We start from the raw sequence: 24,341 nt of genomic DNA, 5'->3' as shown, positions 1-24,341 counted from the left end.
GTCTCTTGGTCGATCTGCCCCTACATCGTCGGTGGCCCAGGCAGGGGCATAACTAGACTTAGTAGGGCCCCCCTGCAAAAATTATAGCATGGGACCCTCTTTGTCTGCGACCAACACGGGATCGGGAGCCGGGGAATGGCAGCAGAGAGTGTTCTGCTGTGATGCAGCCTCTGGATCACAGCATACGGTTGTCGTGAGTGAATTGGGAGGTGTCTTTGCAGATTGGCTGCTCTTGTGCTTGGGGAGAGGCAGGTGGAGGATCCCTCAAAGTCTCTGGGCCCCCCTGCAATGGCAGGGGTCGCAGGGGTGATTGCTACGCCCATGGCCCCAGGTACAATAGAAGTCTAAAAGCAGTTCAAAGGGAAAAAGGTGGCTTATCTGAAAGAGATGTCCAACAGCAAATTGGCTGAAGGCCACAATCATTATTTGTTAGTAACACCTCAGACGACATGTTTCGCGGGGTAGATCGCGCTTCCTCAGGTCCACATGGAGTGTCTTATTGCAGTAAGCAGATAGCTCGGATCACCTATCTGCTCTGGAATCCCTTACATATACAGTATGTTATTAATAACTAACATAGGCTATATACGGTATATTTGCTATGAAAAAATAATAGTTGTTAAGTTGTTAGTGGAAAGACTATTTACTTTTCAACATGACAATGACATGAAGCACACAGTGGCTGGAACAGGAAAGGGCAAACGTCCTTGGGTGGCCTAATTAAAGCCCTTACCAAAAAAAAACCCCACTAAAGTGAACCCGAGGTGACATGATGAGATAAACATGTGTCTGTACAGTGAAAAACATATTTAATAACCAGGCTGTTTTTCTTGTTTTATTTTTCTCCCGGAAAGAGTTAATTTTTGGGCATGGAAGTGACAGCTACTGTCTTGTCAGTATCTTGTCAGAAATATAGTAAACATCACTGATAAGCAAATTAAAGCAATAACAGTTTCCTTGCAAAATACAACTTCTGAGCTCAGGGGAGATGTAGAAAAGGGTCAATAATTAATGTATTTTTACTCTGGGATACTTGATAGACTGCAATTGAATAGAGACAATAAAACATTCAATATACTTTGTAAATGTTTACTAACAAAACAAAACCATGGGATATCTAAAAAAGTCATTTTTAGGAGTAGGAGGATAAATACTATTGTTTATCTCATCAGCTAATTTTCACCTCGGGTTCACTTTAAAAGCTGTGGAGTGATTTGAAGTTTGTAGTCTAACAAATAGTCACCTTCCAATCTGACAGAGTACCCAAGCAACTTGGGGTGACCTAAAACCACCAGCATAGGGGACCGAAAAGCCCTCCACCACCCCACATTGAGACGAATATGAAGGCTGCCATATTTATTTCCTTTTAAGAAATACCAGATGCCTGGCTGTCCAGTGTCCTGCTGATCCTCAGCCTCCAATACTTTTAGCTCTGAGAGAATAAGGGGCGGTTCACACCTGTTTTAAAAAACGTATCGGTGGGATACGTTTTTACAGCGCTGCAGAAACGCAGGTAGCGGATCCAATGTTAAAAATAGGACCCGCTTCCACTTGTGCAGAAATATGGATCGCACACGGATCCGTGTTGCACGGAAAGAAAACGCCATGGAGAGTCCGGATTTGACTCTTTTTCCCGGACTGGATGGGAAAACATGTCCAAACTGTCCACTCTCACTAGGCTAGTCGCCGCATCCGCGTCGCCTGTTTCGTCTGCATTCCGTCGCCTTTGTGACCTCATCATCACTGTCGCTCGGTCCATTCTGAAGAGCCTGGAGCCGGACAGAAGCAGGGGGATTCTCCCTTGGGCTGCCATAGACCAATGGGAATCCTCAGCAAGAGAGAATTCTCATTGGTTCATATTAAACCAATAAAAATTCTCCCTGTTGCTAGGCAGAATTGGCCTGTTGCAGCCTATGAAGAGCTACGCTTCTGCTGGCCTCCGGGCAGTGGAAGGGACCGAGCGGCGGGACAAGCGGTGGCGGCGAGACAGGTGAGCGGCGATGCGTACGTACCGACGTGAGCGACGTAAGGACGCACAACGTGCCCTACCATTCAGATCAGATGCGTGTCAAACGGATCCGTTTTTCAGAAAAAGGAATCTGACAAGGATACGATCTGGAACAGGACAAGTGAGGACTGAGCCTAACTTTAGTCATGTGACACAATCATGTGACCATCCCATAATCCAAGAGGCAAGGACTTTAGTCAGGAGGGAAACATAATTCTTCAGCATGCTTTCAAACGTTTTAACAGCTTAAGGGCTGCAGTACACGATTCTCATTTTTAGGTTCCATGTTCAGAATTAAAGCTTGCCGCTTATCATATAACCTGCATGCTATATTTTTCTAATTGAAAAATATGTTAAAAAACAATTCAAAATAACTTTACAGGCTAGACACTAGTCATAAAAGGAAAAATATATATTTTGTATTTTTTTTTTAAAGAAAAAAAATTAAATCTTATTCTAGCAACCCTTGATCCATGAGAAACCCAAACCTTGACGGCTTTATTGAAACACACATGACACATCATAGTATGTGTAGTTAATGGGAACATGCCATTGCAAAAAAAACTGTGTTAGAAATGTGATTATATTGTCTGATGCAGTGCGCCACATTGCCCCAGGGTGAACGTAGCCTATTATTATTGATTTATAAAGCGCCAACATATTCCGTGGTGCTGTACAAAGTTGATAAAATTGCCAAGACCGAGCATGTAAATGGAAAAGAGGAGGGGGCCAAGGACAGAGCCTTGAGGTTCCCCCACAGATAAAGGATTGGGAGATGAGATCTGATCCGAGTAAGCGACTGTGAAAGACTTTCCATAGAGATAGGGCGATATCCAGGAGAGAGCAAGGCCCTTTATACCTATAGAAGAAAGGATCTGTAGGAGTAAAGTGTTTTCAACAGTATCAAATGCTGCTGGTGACAGATCGAGATGGATGAGTATGGAAAATTGACCTTTGGGTTAAGTAATAAGAAGATCATTGGCCACTTTACTAAGAGCTGTTTCTTTGGAGTGGTTGGAGCGAAAGCCAGACTGGAACTGATCAAGCAGGGAGTTAGTAGATAAATAATGGCTTAGTTCAGCATGTATATGGCGTTACAAGTAATTTGGATGCAAAAGGGAGAAGTGACACAGAGTGGTAGTTGGAGAGTTCAGTGGGATCTAGAGGTGTTTTTTTTAAGTAGTGGTGTCACACAACAACCTATGCCTTGGAGCTGCTCATTGTAACACTTAGGAGACTAGAAACCCCAATGTAAAACACGTAAGTGCAAAATTTTAAAATGTGATAAATGGAAGGAGGAAGTGATGAATGTGGAGAAGTGATCAAGGGTGGTTTTTTGCACCACTGGTAGAAGGGAAGCTGTATGAACATTGCTTACGTTTTACAAATGGTTAAGGGCCGGTTCACACGGACGCTTGGCGGCGTCTACCGTCAAGCGTTCGGGACCCATCGGCTAAACTCTCCCATTCAAGTGAATAGGAGCGTTTAGCATTGCGCGGTTACCGTCGATTACCGTCGATTGCATAAATGCGGCGTTCTGATCCCGATTTAACGCATCGTTTCGGCCGTCCCTAGAAGCCGCATGCAACGTCCAGGGACGGCTAGCCGGCGCGGCTTCATGTCCCCCTGCGGGGACGAGAAACGCCGATCGCGACAATCTCTGTACCGCCGCCACCGAACGGGACGTCACAGGACGACGCGACTTCCTGGCCGCCCCAACGCCGCCTGCCGTCCGTGTGAACCGGCCCTAAATGATGTATAGACATTGCAAGAGAAGAAGTCTAGTGAGATTTGTTTAAAAAATATATTATTAATCATATGTAAGTCATTTCGCCAGATTTACTTGTAGTGAAAAGCTTTTATTAGTATATATGTAATAGATTGAGTACTAAAAATGTAAAAGATTTGTAAAATGTATTATTATTTTTTTTTTCATTGTGAAAATATGAAGTTTCACAAGCAAAAATGTGGCCTTTGTTAGTAGCGCCACCTGCTGATTTTACTGGCAATAGTTGCGTGTACAGGAAAGGCTCCTGTTTTGCTGCAGTGCAGTAACAATAAGATAGCTACCATCCAACTCTGGAATATCCTGTCGTTTTTTCTGCATCAGTAAAACGCACAACAATGCAAGTGTATGGGCTAGTTTACACACCACTCTATTTTCTGCACATGTTTAAGTCCATTAAGAAAAGCTGCATTTTTTTGGACACCACATCCATTTCCTATGTAATGAGCTTTTTGTCCCTAGGGTTCTACAACAACCAAAGAGACATGATCTGCGTATGGAGGAAACAAGTTTTTGCCTTCTATTTAGAAAAGGGTCCTTCACAGTGAGAGTGGATAGAATCTGGAACATCTTACCTCAGGAAGTAGTTATGACAAACTCTATATTTGCATTTCAAGAGGGCTTGGATGCTTTCCTTGCATTGAAGGGCATCCACGGCTATAGTTATTAGGCAATTCCTGGCAGTCAGATAAATCCAGGGATTTATCTGACTGCCATCTGGGAACAAAATTTCCCCTTTAAATGGGAACTGAAGAGAGGGGTATATGGAGGCTGTCATGTTTATTTCCTTTTAATCAATACCAGTTACCTGGCAGCCCTGCTGGTCTATTTATCTGCAGTAGTATCTGATTAAAACCAGAAACAAGCATGCAGCTAGTCTTGTCAGATCAGACTTATAAGTCTGAACCACTGAAACACCTGATCTGCTGCATGCTTGTTCAGGGGCTATGGCTAATAGTATTAGAGGCAGAGGATCAGCAGGATAGCCAGGTAACCGGTGTTGTGTAAAAGGAAATAAATATGGCAGCCTCCATATACCTCTCTCTTCAGTTCCCCTTTAAGGCTAATTGGTCCATGCCTTGTAAGGTTTTTTGCCTTCCCCTGGATCAGCTGGGATATCTGCAGATTCAGGATGGTTTTTGTTTTCTTTTTGATTTTTTTTCTTCTGTTTAAACTTGGCGTCTCTTTTCTACCAAACTAACTATGTTACTATGTTACACGAGACGCATGGGAAAATGTGCGTAAAGTAATGCACAAATCCACTTACGGAAAACAAGTACAAAGTTTGATATCCACGTCGAAACCCAGTTAACAATCTCTTCTGCTTGGAAAACATTCGAGAAAAAAATGTAGATGGAGGACAAAAAAAATTGAAGTTTTTGTTTTTATTTATTTTCTTATGTGTACTGTAGTTTTTTTTTAAAGTTTTTTTTTAATAATTAAAATCTATAAAAGTACGGTATGTATTTTTAGAGCTAAACCTAACAATCTACACGTTACGATTCTTTGTACGATTCAATTACGAATCTATTTACGATCCGATTAAATCCGACATGTCCGATCGGGATTCGATTGATTCAGTTCAATTTGCAATTCAAAACAATGGCAAATCGAATTGCATCGAATCGAATCCCGATCGGACATGTCGGATTTAATCGAATCGTAAATAGAATCGTAATCGAATCGTACAAACAATCGTATCGTGTAGATGGGGCTTTGCAGTTAAAAATACAATTTTAGTGAACGATCAACCTTACAATCTGATAATTGCGATCAGAGGGAAATGATCGATTCGGCCAATAAATAGGATAAAATATATAAACAATCATAATTTCGGACAGAATCGATCCGAAAAATATTGATAAATCTATAGTTTGTTGTCATTTGGCACCATCAACACTATTTGATCTGATCGATCATAAGGTCGATCGTATGGTAAATTGTATTGTTTATGGGCACCTAACAGACAACTGTAATGAGAGGTATATGGAGGCTGCCATGTTTATTTCCTTTTAAGCAATACCAGTTGCCTGGCTGTCCTGCTGATCCTCTGCCTCTAATACTTTCAGCCATAGCCCCTGAACAAGCATGCAGCAGATCAGGCGTTTCTGACATTATTGTCAGATCTGACAAGATTAGGTGCATGCTGGTTTCTGGAGTGATTCAGACACTACTGCAGCCAAATACATCAGCAGGCTGCCAGGCAACTGGTATTGGTTAAAAGGGAATACATAGGGCAGCCTATGTCTTTTAAAGGGAATCTGAAGTGAAAATAAACGTATGAGATAGTGAATTATATGTATAGTACAGCTAAGAAATAGATCATTAGTAGCACAGATATGAGTCTCATGTTGTTTCCAGTAAAGGAAGAGTTAAGAAACCTCACTTGTTATCTGTGCAAAAGAGCTTCTCTGAGCTATCTGACTAATTTAGTCAGAGAGTAATGCTATTTTCTGAAGCACTTATCTAAACCTGTAACTCGCTGTTTCTTGTTTGTTGAAGGCTTTTCTGCCAGGATGTTCCAAGTGTCATTAGCTCTGCTCTGTTTCATCATTTAAAATACAGAGTGTAGTGTGTAAACTGCAAATATTAGAGAATGATGCAATGTAAAAAAAGCTGTATAACTGAAAATATTTTTTCTTTGCTACTAATGTTCTATTAAGTACCGTACTACACATACAATTCATCATATCATAAGGGGTTTTTTTTTTTTTTGCTTCAGTGTCACTTTAAGTAGATAAAAAAGAGGCAAAAAACATTCTCTTTAATTATTTCTGCCGCCCGGACGTGTAGCTCACGTCCGGGCGGCTGCTCTGCTGCGATGCCGCGCTTCGGCGATCGCGGGCGCGCCCTCGTGGTGTCCCCCGGTAGCCCTGGGATCAGTGAACGGGAGCATGGTTCCCGATCACCAATCCGTGTCCCCAGCAGAAAAACCTAAGCGCTCTTATAAGAGGCTTCAGTCTTTCTGCGCGTAAACATTTCTGCACCCCCCTTGTGCTTCCGGTTAGCGAGAAGCACAAGGAGGGAAAAAAACTCAAGGTGGCCATTTTGTGGCCAAATAGTAAAACTACATCTGCACATTTTTTACATTACAATATACACATATAATAACATTACAAATTAACTGTTTATTTCCCACACCAAAATATTACCCAAATAAAATTATAAATGGGAAAAAAAATTACAATTTAAAAAAAAAAAGACATAAATAGTTACCTAAGGGTCTGAACTTTTTAAATATGCATTTGAACGGGGTATACTACGAACATTTTTTAAATTATAAGCTTGTAAATAGTGATGTACGCAAAACGGAAAACATGCACCTTTATTTCCAAATAAAATATTGGCGCCATACATTGTGATAGGGATAAAATTTAAATGGTGTCATAACCGAGACAAGCGGGTAAATAAAATACATAGGTTTTAATTATGGTAGCGTGGATTATTTTAAAGCTATAATGGCCAAAAACTGAAAAATCATGAATTTTTTCCATTTTTTTCTTATTAATCCTGTTAAAATGCATTTATAAAAAAATTATTCTTAGCAAAATGTACCACCCAAAGAAAGCCTAATTAGTTGCGGAAAAAACAAGATATAGATCAATAAATTGTGATAAGTAGTGATAAAGTTATTAGTGAATGAATGGGAGGTGAAAATTGCTCTGATGCATAAAGTGAAAAATCCCTGCGGGCTGAAATGGTCAAAGGATACCCGAGGTGACATGTGACATGATGAGATAGACATGTGTATGTACAGTGCCAGGCACACAACTAAGTAGGCTGTGTTCCTTTTTTTCTTTCTCTGTCTGAAAGAGTTAAATATCCGGTATGTAAGTGGCTGACTCAGTCCTGAAACAGACAGGAAGTGACTACAGTGTGACCCTCACTGATAAGAAATTCCAACTATAAAACACTTTCCTAGCAGAAAATGGCAGGAAAGAGATAAAAAGGGTCAATAGTTCATAGATTTTAGCTCTGGCATACTTCAATGAATGTGTCATTGAGCAAAAACAATAAAACAGTTAAAACCTAAAAAGTAGATTTAAACATAAAATAAAACTGTGGAATATATTAAAAAGTCATTTTTAGGAGAAGGAAGATAGATACAATTGTTTATTTCATTAGTTTGTTTTCCCCTCGGGTGTCCTTTAAATACACATGCATCCCATGCTATATAATATAAAGTAAAATAAAATAATATACAGTATAACCATTCTTTTTCTTTTTCTTCCAGCCAACTTTTCAAGATGAATGCAAGTTTAAAGAAATCCTTCTCTCCAATAACTACAATGCTTATGAATCTCATCTCTACAAAGGTGCTTATATTGGACTAAGCAAGCATGGCAAAGTTAAACGAGGAACCAAAATTTCACCAGCCATGACCGTCACTCATTTCCTTCCCCGGATATGAACATCCTAAAACTGAAATATGTCTTTTTATTTTGCACATGTGAATAATCTCCCAGGTAAAATATTTATACCGTTACAGAATATATGTATATTTGGAAGGAGCTGTTTCTACTGAATCTCTGCGGCCCACGCCTGTCCGTAATTGACTTTACTACAATTTGCTGACGCAAATTAAAATAACAAAAACAAAAAAAATTACAAAAATACAAAAATGTGCTATTTTTCTTAGTACAGCAAGTATAATTTATCCCTGTCGGATAGAGGACATGTTTTGAGAGATTTGTTCTCCAAAGGACTTGAAACTTTGTTTTAATTTTTTTTTTCTGTGGGAAAAAATAAGCTCAAAGTCCTTTAGTCTTTTTAGAAGTATGTATATACTTCCCATACCTCGAAACTCGTCTTTCGGTATTAGGAGGCGCGTGTATATTATGATTTAAGAGAGTTGCTTTTTTTTAAGAATGAAACTATGTAACTGGATTTTTATGAAAATGATGTTTGATAAAAAAAAAAAAAACTTTAAATCCTTTAAATGTTTTAAATAGTGATGTCTCAGTTATTTCGAAGTCGTGGTGATTAAGTTACTTTGTAGGTGTCTGGAAACAGACCTGCTTTCTGGTGTCTTACTGGTATATGCACTACAAGTACTCCTTACTTTTGATATAGTTATTTTTTCTTTGCTGTACATAGTTAGTTATAAAATTGATTTAGCAATAAGGGAGATTTCCACATGTCCTGCAGCAGGGGCGTCGCAAGTCCCAAAGATCAGTGGCACGTGCCCCGGGTCTATTCTGGGGTGCCCCTGATGTCCCCTGGCAGAGTCAGCTGTGGTGCCTCAATGGTGGGCATGCTGGGAGCTGTGGTGCATAAATCAGGGGTATGCTGGGAGCTGTGGTGCCATGCTGGGCACAGTGATGCCTTTATGGGGGCATACTGGAAGCTGTGGTTTGTCTATGGGGCATGCTGGAAGTTGTGGTGCCTTAATTGGAGGCCTGTGGGAGCATGGGAGCGGGTCCAGTAGAAGGTCAGGGAATGCTATGGGGGAACTGCCAGATAACCTGGTAGCAGGGCAGCCCACCTAGGAGAAGGCCAGACCAGCCAGCACAGAAGCCAGGTAACTCTGCCTAGTTATGTTTAAGTGACACTGCCTATTTATGTGATATGCTGCATTTGTTAATTTTTTTATTAATGGAGAGGGGGCTTCATCCAAAATTTTGCTGGCTAGGCCTACTAAGTTCATGTAAATTTGGCTCCACCCATGTCCACACCCACATTATGGTGTTTGGCCACACCCATTTTCTGGCCGGAGTACCCAAAGTGTCCCTGATCTCTTAGGCTACTAGCAACGCCCCTGTCCTGCAGTAGTGCATAGAAAAAAGTTCGCAACAGTAGACCCCTTGTTTACATTTTTTGGAAGACTGCAGTTTATCCAAACAGAATAATGATGATTAATTCAGAGAGGTGCTGGGCATTAAGTAACAAAGATTTATTCGTCTCTCATTAGATTAAAAGCACATCACAGACACATACAGGACGCAATGAGGGTACAAAATGCAGCCTGATAAGCGTTTCGCGGTAAAGTTCCGCCTCCTCGGAGGCCCAATGCAGAATGGTCTCTGACAAAGCTTGTCCGTGATGTGCTTTTAATCTATTGATGGATGAGTAAAGCTTGGAACTGTTACCTAATGCACAGCCTCTCTGATAATATATTGGACTCATTGCCTTACTGTGAGCTCAGGTACGCAAGCTTCATGTAGGCAGCCGCTTGTGGATTTGTCCAGGGCCAGCATCTTGCTTCTTCTAATTTGCAATAATCATGAAAAGACAAATAACATATCGCGCTTTTCCCCTGGCGGACTCAAAGTGCCAGAGCTGCAGGCTCAGTAACAGTGTTAGGGAGGGGCTCCCTACTAAACAGGAAGAGCTGAGATTTGATCCCTGGTCCCCTGTTGTCAGAGGCAGAGCCCTTGACCAGTACACTATCCAGCCACTGCCATAATTAAAGTGAACCTCCGGACTAAAAATCTACTCAGCAGAACTGAAAAGGCTTGGTGTTTCTTTAACAGTTTCACAGCATCAGAACTTTGTTTTTCTTACCAAAGCGTCATTTTTTAGCTGCATTTTTAGCTAAGCTCCACCCATCAAAGAAAACTGCCCGGGCTTTTTTTCCCTGATGCTGTACAAAGCATGATGGGATTTCCTATGTTGTTGTTCACGTTGCCTAGCAGCTGGGAGGGGGTGATCAGCACACAGGACAGTTGGAACTGTGTCTCATGCTCCCTGTCACCTCCTTTCAACCACAAAGATGGCTGCCATCATGAAATCACAAACATTTGCCTGTTCTTTTATAAACAGGGTGGGTAAGAGATTATATTACCTATCTATTAATTAACATAACTAATGTAACTTAATGACAGTATGTTTGTTTAGGCTGGAGTTCCTCTTTAAGCAAAAATTCCCCAAATAACTCATCCAGGAAGTTGGGGCTAGCAAACCACAATGCATGTTATTATTGACAGAAAATATGTTAGTAAGGAGTTACTGTCCTGAACCAAAAAGTTTTTTTTGCTTCTAAATGAGACAGCAGAATTCCTAAAAAAGCAAATGATCGGTTCCTCAGATGATCTGATTGGCTGGTAGGAGTCCAACAATGCATCACTGCTTAATATGCAAATTGTCCCTTTGTTGTCCCTGATAGCTAAACACACCTCCGGAACCTCTGGAATGCAATGATGTGTCAGCTTGTTAATATTACAGAGCCACAATAATCCAACATGGACTGGCTGATCCTCCTCAATGCTTCAGTGCAAGGATTAATATGGATCTATTGGCTAGGCCCGATTTAAAAAAGATGTCACTTTTGGCTTCCGTCCACATCTTCTGAGATTTTCCGCAGTGCAGAACATCTTGTATTTTTTAATAATGCTTTGCACAGTAGCCACTGGAACTGGAAAACATTTAGAAATGGCCTGGTAGCCCTTTTCTGACTTGTGAGCAGCCACAATGTGCAGCCGCAGGTCCTCACTGAGGTCCTTTGTCTTAGCCATGACTGTCCGCAAACCAACTGCAGAGAGCTGCTGTTTTTCACCTGTTGAATTGATTAAAACAGCTGTTCCCAATTAATCAGGGTAAATAAGATGCTTTAGAACAGCTTGGACTATTTGGTATGGAATAGAACTTTGGATTTTCCCACAGACTGTGACAGTTTGTGAAGGACATGAATAATTTTGGACTGGACACTTTTTTTGCTCAAATTTAAATAAAAACTGAGAAATATTTTGTACTTCGTTATATATATATATATATATATATATATATATATATATATATATATATATATATATATATATATATATATATATATTAGTGTTTTTTGTTTTTTTTTTGGGGGGGGGGGTCCAGTTTATTAAACTATGCTGTACTTTTTGACTATGGTTTAATTTGTCTGGAACAGTCATTTTATTTTTCTCCTTTTTTCTTCCACCGCTATTTGTAGAGACTGACTGTTGATGTGGTTGTGGTTTTGGTTATAATTTTTTTCTTTATAAGGAGGTATGTATTTTGCTGTGCAAAAAAAATTAAAGGCAGGTAAAAAATATTTTTTTTAGAATCCTCAGTTCTGGACCTTTTGTTCCTAAATTCATCTATTTGCAATAAATAATTTTTGATAGCTCTTTTTCACCGGCTTGTTGGTCCTTTTATAACTGCAAAGTGCCAAAAAATATATATTTTAAATACAAAGTGAAAATTATCTCCTAGGAGTAAACTCAGGAGAAAAAGTTATTTGCATATGGGCCCTCTTCTCTTATGTTTTCTTCAAAAAACAATGTTTACATCTTGTCAATAAAATGCCTTTCATACCACCAACAAGAAAGAAAATACTTTTTCACCTACTTTTTGGTTCTTTTCTAATTGCAGGGCGCTTACAAGTTATTTCAAACAGAAAGTAATCAATTAGCTCCTATGATCAGCTGATCCCTCTCCTATTGGCATAAAGGTCCTGCCTCCCAGCGCGCGCGTAGCTTTCCATCTGTGTGCACTAGAAGGCTCAGACAAACCAGACGCATGCTGCTGTGCGGAAACCACCGGTCTGAACGCGGAGACAGCCACTCCACCGCCAGACCGCGCGGCGGCATCTCCGCAATCCATTACAGGCTCTAGGCAAGGTTGTAGCGATGACTCATCTGTATGGTCCTTTTGGTAATCTGAGGTGAAAAGTGGTCAAAGAAAATGACTGTTGGGCACTAGGCCCCAGGCACCTGCCTAGGTCGCCTTGTGGACGATACAGCTCCTTGGGAAAGCCCTTATAGTATAAGTTAAGTACAATGGGGGGGAGGAGTTCTGAAGGGAGGAGAGAAGTAAAACTCCTGAAATAGAGTCGTAAGATGGCATTGTCAGCTGTAAACATCTCATTGAGCATGGGGACACCTCTTCCTTGTACAGCATAGCGAGGAACGAGCGAGGCATTCTCCCCAGAGCATGTAAAAGGTCATAAGGTCAAAAGAATTCCAAATACTTTCATTGCTTATCGACTATAGTAAGTGTTAAACCTGTATTGGTAGTAAATGCCTCCTCGGGTTGCCAAATATTCTCACCTGTTAAAATGTAGCTGAATCCTGGTCACATGACAAGGAACAGCATTCAAACTCCTCCCCCTTCCTTCTATTCAGCCGTGCAATGTACAGAGATATTTCTGAAAACCATTTCATTGGTGGATATTAAAAAAAAAAAATCCTTGATATCGTTTTACCGGAAACATTTGAAATGTTACTAATGAACGTTTGATTCTTGTTTGAATGACACTGGCTTGGCTGTGACCGCTAATGAAGCTCTGGTGACTTCCTCTCTTGGAAGTTCAGCTAAGCCCTCTTCCATCTGCTTCTGACCCTCATGCCTCTGAGCAGGGCGGGATTTCCCATGAGGCCCTCTAGGCATATTGCCTGTGGGACCGCGCCTGCTTTCGGTATTAATAAATCTAATTTTAGCACTAAATAGCTTACTTAGTAATTACTCTGCATTATTTGTAAGCAAATTCCCGCCATGTACTTTAATTTTGTAGGATATGGGAATTCCATGCGACTCATCTGGGACACTACCTCTGGTTTAGGATTGGAGTTACTCGAGTGTAGCGTAACTCATGGAGAAGCATGTGATCGGTTTGGTCACGTGATAGGTTTGTGCGGATCTAACTTGCTGGTTATGATCATGTGTTGCTTCTGCTACTCTTGTAGGCTAAAGCAGGAACTGATCACATTGTTGTGGCCACACTTCTAATGGTTTAAGGAAGTCATGGTGGCCACACTTGCTATTGTTGGAGGGAGTCATGATGTCCACACTTATGGTTGGAAGACATTGTGGTATGGCTGGAGGAAGTCATGGTGGACACACTTGTTATGGTTGGAGATAGTCATGATGGCCACACTGTTATGAGTGGAGGAAGGCATGGTGGCCACACTTATTATGGTTGGATGTAGACATGGTGGCCACACTGTTATGAGTGGAGGAAGGCATGGTGGCCACACTTGTTATGGTTGGATAGAGTCACTTTGGCCACACTGTTATGGGTGGAGGGAGTCATGATGTCCACACTTGCAATGGTTGGAGGAAGTCCTGGTGGCCACACATTTGTTGGTGGAGGAAGGCATGGAGGCCACACTTGTTATGTTTGGATAAAGTCATGTTGGCCACACTTGTTATGGTTGGATAGAGTGATGGTGGTCACACCTGTTATGGTTGGAGATAGTCATGGTGGCCAGACTTGTTATGGTTGAATAGAGTCATGGTGGCCACACTGTTATGGGAGAAGGAAGTAATAATGTCTACACTTTTTATCGTTGAAAGAAGTCATGATGGCCACACAGTTATGGGTGGAGGAAGGCATGATGGCCACACGTGTTATGGCTGGAGAGAGTCATGGTGGCCACACTTATTACGGTTGGAGGGAGTCATGATGGTTACACTTGTTATGGTTGCAGGAAGTAATAATGTCTACACTTTTTTATTGTTGGAAGAAGTCATGGTGGCTACACAATTATGGGGGAGGGAGGCATGGTGGTCACACTTGTTATTGTTGGATAGAGTCACGGTGGCCACACTTGTTATGGTTGGAGAGAGTCATGGTGGCCACACAGTTATGGGTGGAGGAAGGCATGGTGGCCACACTTGTTATGGTTGGAGAGTCATGGTGGCCACACAATTATGGGTGGAGGAAGGCATGGAAGCCACACTTGTTATGGTTGGAGGAATTCCTGGTGGCCACATAGTTATGAGTGGAGGAAGGCATGGAGGCCACACTTGTTATTGTTGGATAGAGTCATGGTGGTCACACTTGTTATAGGTGGAGGAAGATATGGTGGCCACACTTGATATGGGTGGGGAGGGGGTCATTGTGGCCACACTTGTTATCGGTGGGGAGGGGATCATGGTGGCCACACTTGTTATGGGTGGGGAGGGGGTCATGGTGGCCACACTTGTTATGGGTGGGAAGAGTCATGATGGCCACACTTGTTATGGGTGGAAGAAGTAATAATGTCTACACTTTTTATTGTTTAAAGAAGTCATGATGGCCACACAGTTATGGGTGGAGGAAGGCATGGTGGCCACACCTGTTATGGTCGGAGAGAGTCATGGTGGCCACACTTGTTATAGTTGGAGGGAGTCATGGTGGCCACCCTTGTTATCGGTGGAGGAAGTAATAATGTCTACACTTTTTTATTGTTCGAAGAAGTCATGATGGCCACACAGTTATGGGTGGAGGAAGGCATGGTGGCCACACCTGTTATGGTCGGAGAGAGTCATGGTGGCCACACTTGTTATAGTTGGAGGGAGTCATGATGGCCACCCTTGTTATCGGTGGAGGAAGTAATAATGTCTACACTTTTTTATTGTTCGAAGAAGTCATGGTGGCTACACAGTTATGGGTGGAGGGAGGCATGGTGGCCACACTTGTTATGGGTGGGGAGGGGGTCATGGTGGCCACACGTGTTAAGGGTGGAGGGGGGTCATGGTGGCCACACTTGTTGTGGTTGAAGAGAGTCATGGTGACCACACTTTTTATGGTTGGAGAGAGTCATGGTGGCTGCACTTATTACGGGTGGGGAGGAGATCATGGTGGCCACACTTGTTATGGTTGGAGAGAGTCATGGTGGCCACACTTGTTGTGGTTGGAGGAAGTCATGTAGGCCACACTTGTTACGGTTGGATAGAGTCATGGTGGCAGCACTTGTTATGGTTGGAGGAAGTAATAATGTCCACACTTTTTTATTGTTGGAAGAAGTCATGTGGCCACACAGTTATGGGTGGAGGAAGGCATGGCGGCCACACTTGTTATGGTTGGAGGAAGTCATGGTGGCTGCAGAGTTATAGGTGGAGGAAGTCCTGGTGGTGACACTTATTATGGGTGGAGGGAAACTTGATGTCCACACTTATTATGGGTGGAGGAAGGCATGCTGGCCACACCTATTATGGATAGAGAAAGGCATGGTGGCCACACCTGTTATGGGTGGAGGGAGGCTTGATGTCCACACTTGTTATGGTTGGAGACAAGCATGGTGGGCACACTTTCATGAGAGGGGAAGGGGGTTATGGTGGCCACATTTGTATATCACTCCTGGCAAATGGAAGCCCTAACCATGGGTGTCATCACGGGAAGGGGTGTGAATGCTGTGGATCATAGCTCTGCTGAAGGTGGGGTGGGTAATAAGTTCTAGTTACGCCATGTTTTTGTACCTTTCACCATGCTGAAATAAACAGTATTTCTATTAGTCAACTCATCAAGTTGTGGGGCTTTCCATCCTACGCCTGTCTGCCTGGGTTGCACTTCCTGGACCCCACACCTTGAGTTGGAAAGAGCCTTTGGCTGGAGAGTTGGGTTGTGAGTGGTTTCCTTGCAACCAATATGCCCATAGATAGTTTGAGTTCTAGCACTTTTTGGATCACTATGTTACATAGTTACATAGTTATTTAGGTTGACATACGTCCATCGAGTTCAACCAGAGAACAAAGTACAACACCAGCCTGCTCCCTCACATATCACTGTTGATCCAGAGGAAGGCGAAAAACCCTTACAAGGCATGGTCCAATTATCCCCAAAAGGGAAAAAATCCCTTCCCGACTCCAGATGGCAATCAGATAAAATCCCTGGATCAACATCACTGGGTTGATCCTCTGGGATCAACACTATGGGTCATAGCTCTATAAATTACAGTTCATAGCACTATATTTTTCAACCCACTTCTAAAAAGAATAACTTAACGGCACCTTTACTTTAGTATGTAATGATGTAATGCGGTCCTAGGCAAGGTAGTTGATCCCTCCCCCCGGTGGTCTTTTTGGTAATCTAAGTGGAGAGAGGTTAGAGAAGGTGGCTGGTGGGCCCCTTGATATTGACTCGGCCCCAGGCACCTGCTTAGGTTGCCTGGTGGTTGACCCTTGCTCCTGCACCTTCCATGAGGGTAATAAATATGCCGCCTTTGTTGAACACATATTGAAGCTGCTTGTTTGCTTGTTCACTTCCTGGCATGCTGATCCTCCAGCTTCACCACTGAGAGAGTTCATGGCTAGGGATGCACATGTCTTTGACAACTCATGGGGTAGCACATCATCAGTTTGGTCACATGATAGATTTCGACTGCTCTGATTTGGTGGTCAGGATCATGTGCTAACTCAGGAATTCACTCACAAGAAATCAGAGCTTTATTTAATCTGTCAGCTGATCAAACTGATCGCACCAGGGGCCTATCTACAAATCCTGCCCCCCCCCCCCCCAATCTTCACACCCCTTCCCTTTCCTCCCTTGGTGACCCTCACTGCCTGGGAGTCCATCTCACAAGGCTCATAAAACAAGCGTGACCATCAGAATTTTCACACCCATTACATGTGAAGCCACAAAAACACCTGATCTGGAGTACCAGAGAAAGGGAAGATTAGACGTTGGCCCCTCCCACACCACTGGGCCCCACTGCAGTTGACAGGGCTGCCCCCCTCTAGTCACGCCCCCTGGATCACACCATTCTTCCTGAGTACTCATACAGTCAGGACTATGATTAGTCGGGAACATGCTAGTGGGTATTCCGATGTCTGGGTTATGACCATAAAGTATAACTGTCGGGCATACATTCGAAAATCAAATCTTTATTTCTATCTGGTAAACAAGTAATAAGGATGCTAACCAGGCAATCCAAAAGTTACAATCACTATTACTTTTCTTGTTGATAAATGATCATTCCCCAGTTTACCTGACTCTTATTTGGTACACAGAAAATTTGGTACACAAAAAGAAAGTTGCAGGGCATGCTGGGTTGTCCTTTTTTGCTTCTATACTTCCCCTCAGACTTAACCAATGCAGCCTGATTGGCTGAAGCCATTTTCCCTCCTGTTTTCCCCTCCCACACCTCTGTTCCTCTCTGATTGGCCAATATTTCTCATGCTGAGACAATGCACTCTCTATAGTGAGGGGCGTGGAAATCAAGCAGAGGAGAGTAAGGGAGGAAATAACATCAGGATTGGCTTCAAAATAGCCACAGTTAAAATGGGAAATGCTAAGAAGGATTTTCTCTTTTTTTACTGTAGAAAAATCACTAAAATCAAAACGTGCAATACATATGTTATGTAAGTAGAGCAAATATTTATCTACTTATATATGTGTTTTGTTTTTCTGAGATAGGCTGAGTGACAGCTCCTCTTTAACAACTTACAACTTTTTTTTACAAGTTTGTGGCATGGTGTGAATCATTCTTCTGTAGATATGCCCCGATTGGTCTCTGGGCAAACAGTTCTGCTATTATTTGTGTTTTCATAGATCAGAATAATGACCCTCTTCTGGATTGTGACACCCTACTGTTTCCATTGTCTCACCGGGAGGGGGGCCTAGGAATGGCAGAAATAGCTGCTCTATCTCGCTGTGCTGGGGTCACGTTGGGCCGCTCTCGCTGCTCCGTGAGTGAGGAACAAACTCAAACGTTCACAAGAGGAAAGAAAATGCAACACGTCTCTTTCGGTGGCATGTCCTCACTCAGAGAGGAATCCTGGGAATTCCCACAACACAGCAGGTGTGGATTCTGAACCGAGAGGCCGGACAGTACGGGAACACCAAGTGGCCTCCTGTGCTGTATTCATTCATAAAGCCGATATATATATACTAATATTCTAAATGGGAAAGTTTGGATGTTTGTTACTCGATCACACAACAATGGCTGAACGGATGTGAATGAAATTTGGCACACACATAGTACATTACCTGGAATAACATACAGGATACTTTTTACATTTCAAGGAAAAGAGAAATCTAAAAATGAGCCATACTCTACTTTTCTCCTATGTTGCTGTCACTCACAGTAGGTAGTAGAAATCTGACATTACCGACAGGTTTTGGGCTAGTCCATCTCTTCATGGGGGATTCTCAGCAAGGCCTTTATCCTATATAATAAAACCCCTGTGTCTCTGCATCCCTGTTTCCAGACCTGACAGTTTCTTGTCTGTGAACCTCATTGCATTGTGGGAAATAACCGCTTTTTCGAACTGCCAAGCAAGCAGCATCTCCCTGTGTGCATATACTTTGGACAAAGCTATTGGGGGGGGAGGGTGTTTGGCCGGCCGTAGTTTTGCGCCCGTTTAACGGGCGGGCCTTTTTAACTAGTTCTTTATAAAGAAAACTCTTTTTTCCCCAGTTGGCTCAAAGAGAAACTCCGACCAAGAATTGAACTTTATTCCAATCAGTAGCTGATACCCCCTTTTACATGAGAAATCTATTCCTTTTCACAAACAGACCATCAGGGGGCGCTGTGTGGCTGATATTGTGGTGAAACTCTGAGCACCGTGGTACTCCTGGCAGTTTCCTGTCTGTGAACCTTGCTGCATTGTGGGAAATAGCTGTTTACAGCTGTTTCCAACTGCCAAAAAAGCATGCAGCAGCTACATCACCTGCCAGCAGTAAAAATGTCACTGTGTGATAAATGTCAGAATGTAAATCAGGGATTTAAAAGATTTTGAATGGGCAAACAATGACTAAATCATTTATACATAATTATTGTAAAAATGAAGCACTTTTTATTACATTACTTTCACTGGAGTTTCTCTTTAAGTATCGCTTTAATTCTCCTTCAACTCATGCCACAGTGTAGAGTCATAACGGGTGCAGAACAGGCTGTTTTTATCAGTCTTTCAAAGTAGGTTGACAGCAAGGGGAAAAAAGGAGTGTTTAAAGGGAACCTAAAGTGACACGTATATGGAGGCTGCCATATTTATTTCCTTTTAAGTAATACCAGTTGCTTGCCGGGCAACCCTGCTGATCTATTTGGCTGCAGTAGTGTCTTAATCACACCAGAAACAAGCATGCAGCTAACCTTGTCGGATCTGACAATAACATCAGAAGCACCTGATCTGCTGCATGCTTGTTCAGGGCCTATGGCTAAAAGTATTTGAGGCAGAGGATCAGCAGGACAGCCAGGCAACTGGTATTGCTTAAAAGGAAATAAATATGGCAGCCTCCATGTCCCTTTCGCTTCAGCTGTCCTTTAAAAATGAATGGCAATGACTGAGCTAATTAGGGAATACTTTTATTTATAATGCTTCGCAGAATTCTTTATCGGGACGATCTCGCGCTGGGGGGTGGGGGGAGCTTATATTCATAGCTGTGAGCGTAGAAGCCCCGTACGAGGTGTACATATATATAAATATATATAAACTTTATTTCCAGCTGCAGTCTTTCCTTGCCTCTCGCTGTGCCAGGCCTCCCCGGGTCTCTCCGCCACCTCGGGCCCACCTTCTACGCCGAACCTATTTAGACCTCCTAAAAATATACAGCTGGCGTTAAAGGTCAGGTTTGCATTAACAAGTTGCCTCCCGGGAATCAGGGCCATAATTAGTCAATTCCAGCGCGGTCTTTGTGAGTTGCACTTCGTCAAGGAAATTTCTGGACAGATAGTTCCAGCGGATATTTTTGCTTGACCTTATTAAAGGTCCAGAACCTTCCTATTCTCACTCACGCCCACTGACACAGCGTCAGAGAGGAGTGGGCGGTGGCTAATGACACAGCATAAAAGTCTGAGAGCTATCCCATGAGAATCACCAGAGCGTCACGTGCCAACCAATCACAACGCATCATTTCATGTGGCAATTGAAAAGAAATGACTGCTGGTGTTGTGGGCAAGTTTTATTGGCTAACTGTATATACCTTCAGAACAAGCTTTCGAGAATGCCCAGAACACTTCCTCAGGCATGGCAATAACATCATACCTGATGAAGGGAATTGAGTGTTCTTGAAATCTTGCTACTGAAAATATATTAATTAAAGGACCGCTATCACGAAAAAAGTAGGCGGTTAAAATCTGGCAGAACTAACAGGTTTTAAGCCAGTCCATCTCCTCATGGGGGATTTTTAGGGTTTTCTTTGTTTTCAACAGCATTTCCTGAACGGCAGTTTAACTGCCAAAATAGTAAGATACCAGCCAGCCTCGCTAATCACTTGCACACTATGTTGTCAGTTAGACTTTGCAACTGCTGTTCAGGAAATGCTGTTGAAAACAAAGAGAACCCTTAGAATCCCCCATGAGGAAATGGACTGGCGTAAAACCTGTCGGTTCTGTCAGATTTTAACTGCCTACTTTTTCGCGACAGTGGTTCTTTAAAGAGGCCCTGTAGTGACATATAGTAGAATCCAGTAAATTATTTAGGCTACCCACTTTAACATTAAGCTCCTTGGCGTTTATCACGAGTCAGGCTCGGGGTGGAAAAAATAAGCCAGGAGCGGTAACTCCGAGCATTACTTGTGATAGCCGCCAGCAGAACTGTGCAGAGCATAGCACACAGGCATTCTCTCTCACCTCCCGGGGGATCCAGATGCCGGCAGACATTCTCCTTCCTGTCCGCCGAGTCTCTGCATCCCTTGGGTGAGATCGCCCTTTATCAGCATGACGACAGACAGCGATCTCACTACAGGATTACAGCGCCACTCGGAGGACAAAGGGAGAAAAGCAGCACCGGATCCCAGGGAGGTGAGTGAGTGCTGCGTCAGATGTCAAGTCATCATCACGTCACCACCGCGTGATGACACCTGGTGTCCTGTAGCGGTACTGCAGGCTGTCAGAGGCGGCGCCCATGGAGGAGTCGGCTTGCCGGGGCTCTCTTCCCCTGTGTGTTCTCCTGGTCTCTGCTTTCTCCAGGATGACACCTGGTGTCTGGTAGCGGTACTGCAGGCTGTCAGGGAGCGGCTCCCATGGAGGAGTCGACTTTCCAGGCTCTCTTCCCCTGTGTGTTCTCCTGGTCTCTGCTTCCTCCTGGATGAGCGGCTGGTCACTAGTAAGTAGGCAGATCTACTTGTGACCTGTGGCCGTGTGACTGTCCCTAAAGAGTAAGGGTTCGCGAGTCCACGGGGGTGGGGGGGAAGAGGGCGCAATTTTTACACCTTTGCCCTGGGTGCAACTTAGCCTAGAAACTGCCCTGCGTTGGCTCGTTATTGGCAACCTCTGTATTCCATATGCAGCAACACCTCCTCCATGTCCATCCGCCCCTCAGCCAGCTGCCGTCCAGGACCCGGGCCTTGGTGGACTTTCCAGAAATTCCGGCCATGTGAGGGAGTACTTATGGAAAGTGGGTGAAAAGGCCATCAATGAGGGAGTGTATATGGCGTCAGTGAGGGGGCGGGTCTGTGAGAAAAACAGTTTGCGACAAAAACCCGACAGAATCGCGGCAAACCCACTCGTTCCAGAATGAAGCGGCAGTTACACATGTCGCACCACTCAGGGGCGCCTCTAGCCATTTTGTCACTCCAGGCGAGGAAACCTGTGTCCCCCCTTTCCCCGCCAGTCCGTTCTTGCATGTCTTGTGGTTACCTGCTTAAACAGTAAGACACAACCCTCCTCTGATCTGTGTTTTCTTTTCCTCTCTCCTGGCGTCATGGTCATGGGGAGGGTCGGGACAGGAGTGAACAGACACAGTGGAGATACCGAGATAACACTAACTAGAGAATGTCTACAAATCTTTTGTCTACAACAAAACTTTGTATGATTCCTTATCAGTGGCTAAGCAAATGCTTTCATTAGAATAACTGTGCAGAGAGCAGAACTTTTTCTCTCTGCACCCTTAGTTTTCATTCTCTAAGGACAGGAAAAATAAACTTTTTTTTCCCCTGAAAGCCGCCCTCTAGATAAATCTTCCTCTCCAGGCAATTGCCTGTTCTGCTGGTGCTTAAAGGCGCCTCTGGTCACAGTTCTCTATAAAGCTGTAAAGTTTATAACACAAACCTAGGAAGTGTTCTGTTTTCAGCTGTATTGGCTTCGCTCACCCCCTCTAGCATCTCATGATTCTTCATTGATAAATCTCAAGAAATGATCCTAAAGGGGCTAGGCAGAGGTGTACATTTAAAACAGCGTTTGTGCATGCGGCCTCCGCAGTGTGCTGCTGCTATACATTAGGTGCTGTTCAGGATTCACTTGCAGCTCTCTAGCCTAGAAAATGCGGAAAGTGGTCAGATAGGGTGTCTAGGTGCAGTAAAGTTATCGAATTAAAAGGGGCAATACTGCGTTAGTACTGCTTTAATATTAGTACTCTCCTCAATTTGCACATAGGTGATTAACGTATAAGTTATGCTCCTAAGAATACCCAATAGTTGGATTTCAATGCTGAAAGGGAACCTAAATTACAAGTTAAAAAAGAGTTTCACTTACCTGGTGCTTCTACCAGCCCCCTGCAGCCGCCCTGTGCCGACGCTATCCTGGAACGATCCTCCGGTCCCACGCTGCGGCTAAGTTTTGTTTTTGAGCAACTGCGTTTGCTCAGCCCTGGCTGCACCCATCCTCGCTCTTGCTCACGCCGCCGTCACCATCCTGTGCATGCGCAGGAAAATAATCTCTGCATGCACAGTATGGCGAGGTGAGCGAGAGTGTGGATGCGCGCAGCCAGGGCAGTGCAGGTGCAGTGCAACTGGAGCATCATTCTAAGACAGCGTGGGCACAGGTCAGCTGCAGGGGGCTGGTAGAAGCGCCAGATAAGTGAAACATTTTTTTTTCTTTTAACTTTGGTTTAGCTTCTCTTTAAAGAGACTCTAACATCAAAAACATCCCCTGGGGGGTACTCACCTCGGGTGGGGGAAGCCTCAGGATCCTAATGAGGCTTCCCACGCCGTCCTCTGTCCCACGGGGGTCTCGCTGCAGCCCTCCGAACAGCCGGCGACAGAGCCGACTGTCAGTTCAATATTTACCTTTGCTGGCTCCAGCGGGGGCGCTGTGACTGCTTTCGGCTCGGAACTAGACGGAAATACCCGATCTCCGTCGGGTCCGCTCTACTGCGCAGGCGCCGGAGACTTGCGCCTGCGCAGTAGAGCAGACCCGACGACGATCGAGTATTTCCGCCTACTTCGGAGCCGACAGCCACCAGAGCGCCTGCGCAGGAGCCGGGAAGGTAAATATTTACGTCGCCGCTGTACGGAGGGCTGCAGCGAGACCCCCGAGGGACGGAGGACGGCGTGGGAAGCCTCATTAGGATCCGGAGGCTTCCCCCACCCGAGATGAGTTCCCCCCCAGGGGATGTTTTGATGTTACAGATCCTCTTTAAAAATGCAGTCACATCACTCACACGGATTTTGCTACTTTACCTCTGAAAGACAGGCTTATGCCCACACTCTGCAAGAGCCTGCCTGGTGGAGTCATGTTACCTCTACTAGCCACGCCCCCTTCACCTAACATCCCAATAAGAGGGAGGTGGAGTGGCAGCCATGCCATGCCCACAGGTTAAGGGAGGGTGAGTGGATGTCTCCTCCCACAAGGCAATGATCAGTCATGAATAAACATTAGAAGCAAAGAAAAGTCTAATTTCTTTTTTTAGTTATATAGCTTTTTGTTTTTTTAACATTGCATCATTCTGTCCTATTTTCAGTTTAGAAACCACACTCTGTTTTTAAGCAATTAAAGTGGACCCAAATAAAAAATACAAGATTTCAGAAATAAAATCTATTTTCTAAATTATAATAATAAATAGCAGCCTTTTTTCAGCTGAATAATGACACATATAAAATATTTTACATTTATTGGAGAAACCCCTCCCTTCCTTTCATATTGCCGGGACAGAATCCGGCAAACTGGTGGAGTAGAGGGTGTCCAGCAAAGGAGGAATTGCTAATGGCTGCCACCTGTATAACCCTAGTTA

The 24,341-nt window shown here is 43.6% G+C and overlaps 1 protein-coding gene across 3 annotated transcripts in view; it reads left to right on the top strand.

Moving 5' to 3' along the window:
- Positions 1-24,341, top strand: part of FGF6 (fibroblast growth factor 6) — an 88,335-nt gene that overhangs the window by 38,157 nt on the left and 25,837 nt on the right. For 2 of the 3 annotated variants that reach the window (XM_068273136.1, XM_068273134.1), the window contains exon 3: positions 8,029-8,260. In XM_068273136.1, the coding sequence (XP_068129237.1) occupies positions 8,029-8,205 (177 nt within the window). In that variant the 3' untranslated portion in view covers positions 8,206-8,260. Of the gene's footprint in view, positions 1-8,028; positions 8,261-18,000; positions 18,719-24,341 lie in introns of those variants that run through there. The other variant, XM_068273135.1, reaches the window with a different exon arrangement.

This window comes from Hyperolius riggenbachi, chromosome 3 (assembly GCF_040937935.1).
Source record: "Hyperolius riggenbachi isolate aHypRig1 chromosome 3, aHypRig1.pri, whole genome shotgun sequence".
In the NCBI taxonomy this organism is placed as follows: Eukaryota; Metazoa; Chordata; class Amphibia; order Anura; family Hyperoliidae; genus Hyperolius; species Hyperolius riggenbachi.
Note: the sequence above shows the minus strand (reverse complement) of the source record. Positions and strands in the feature narration are given on the sequence as shown.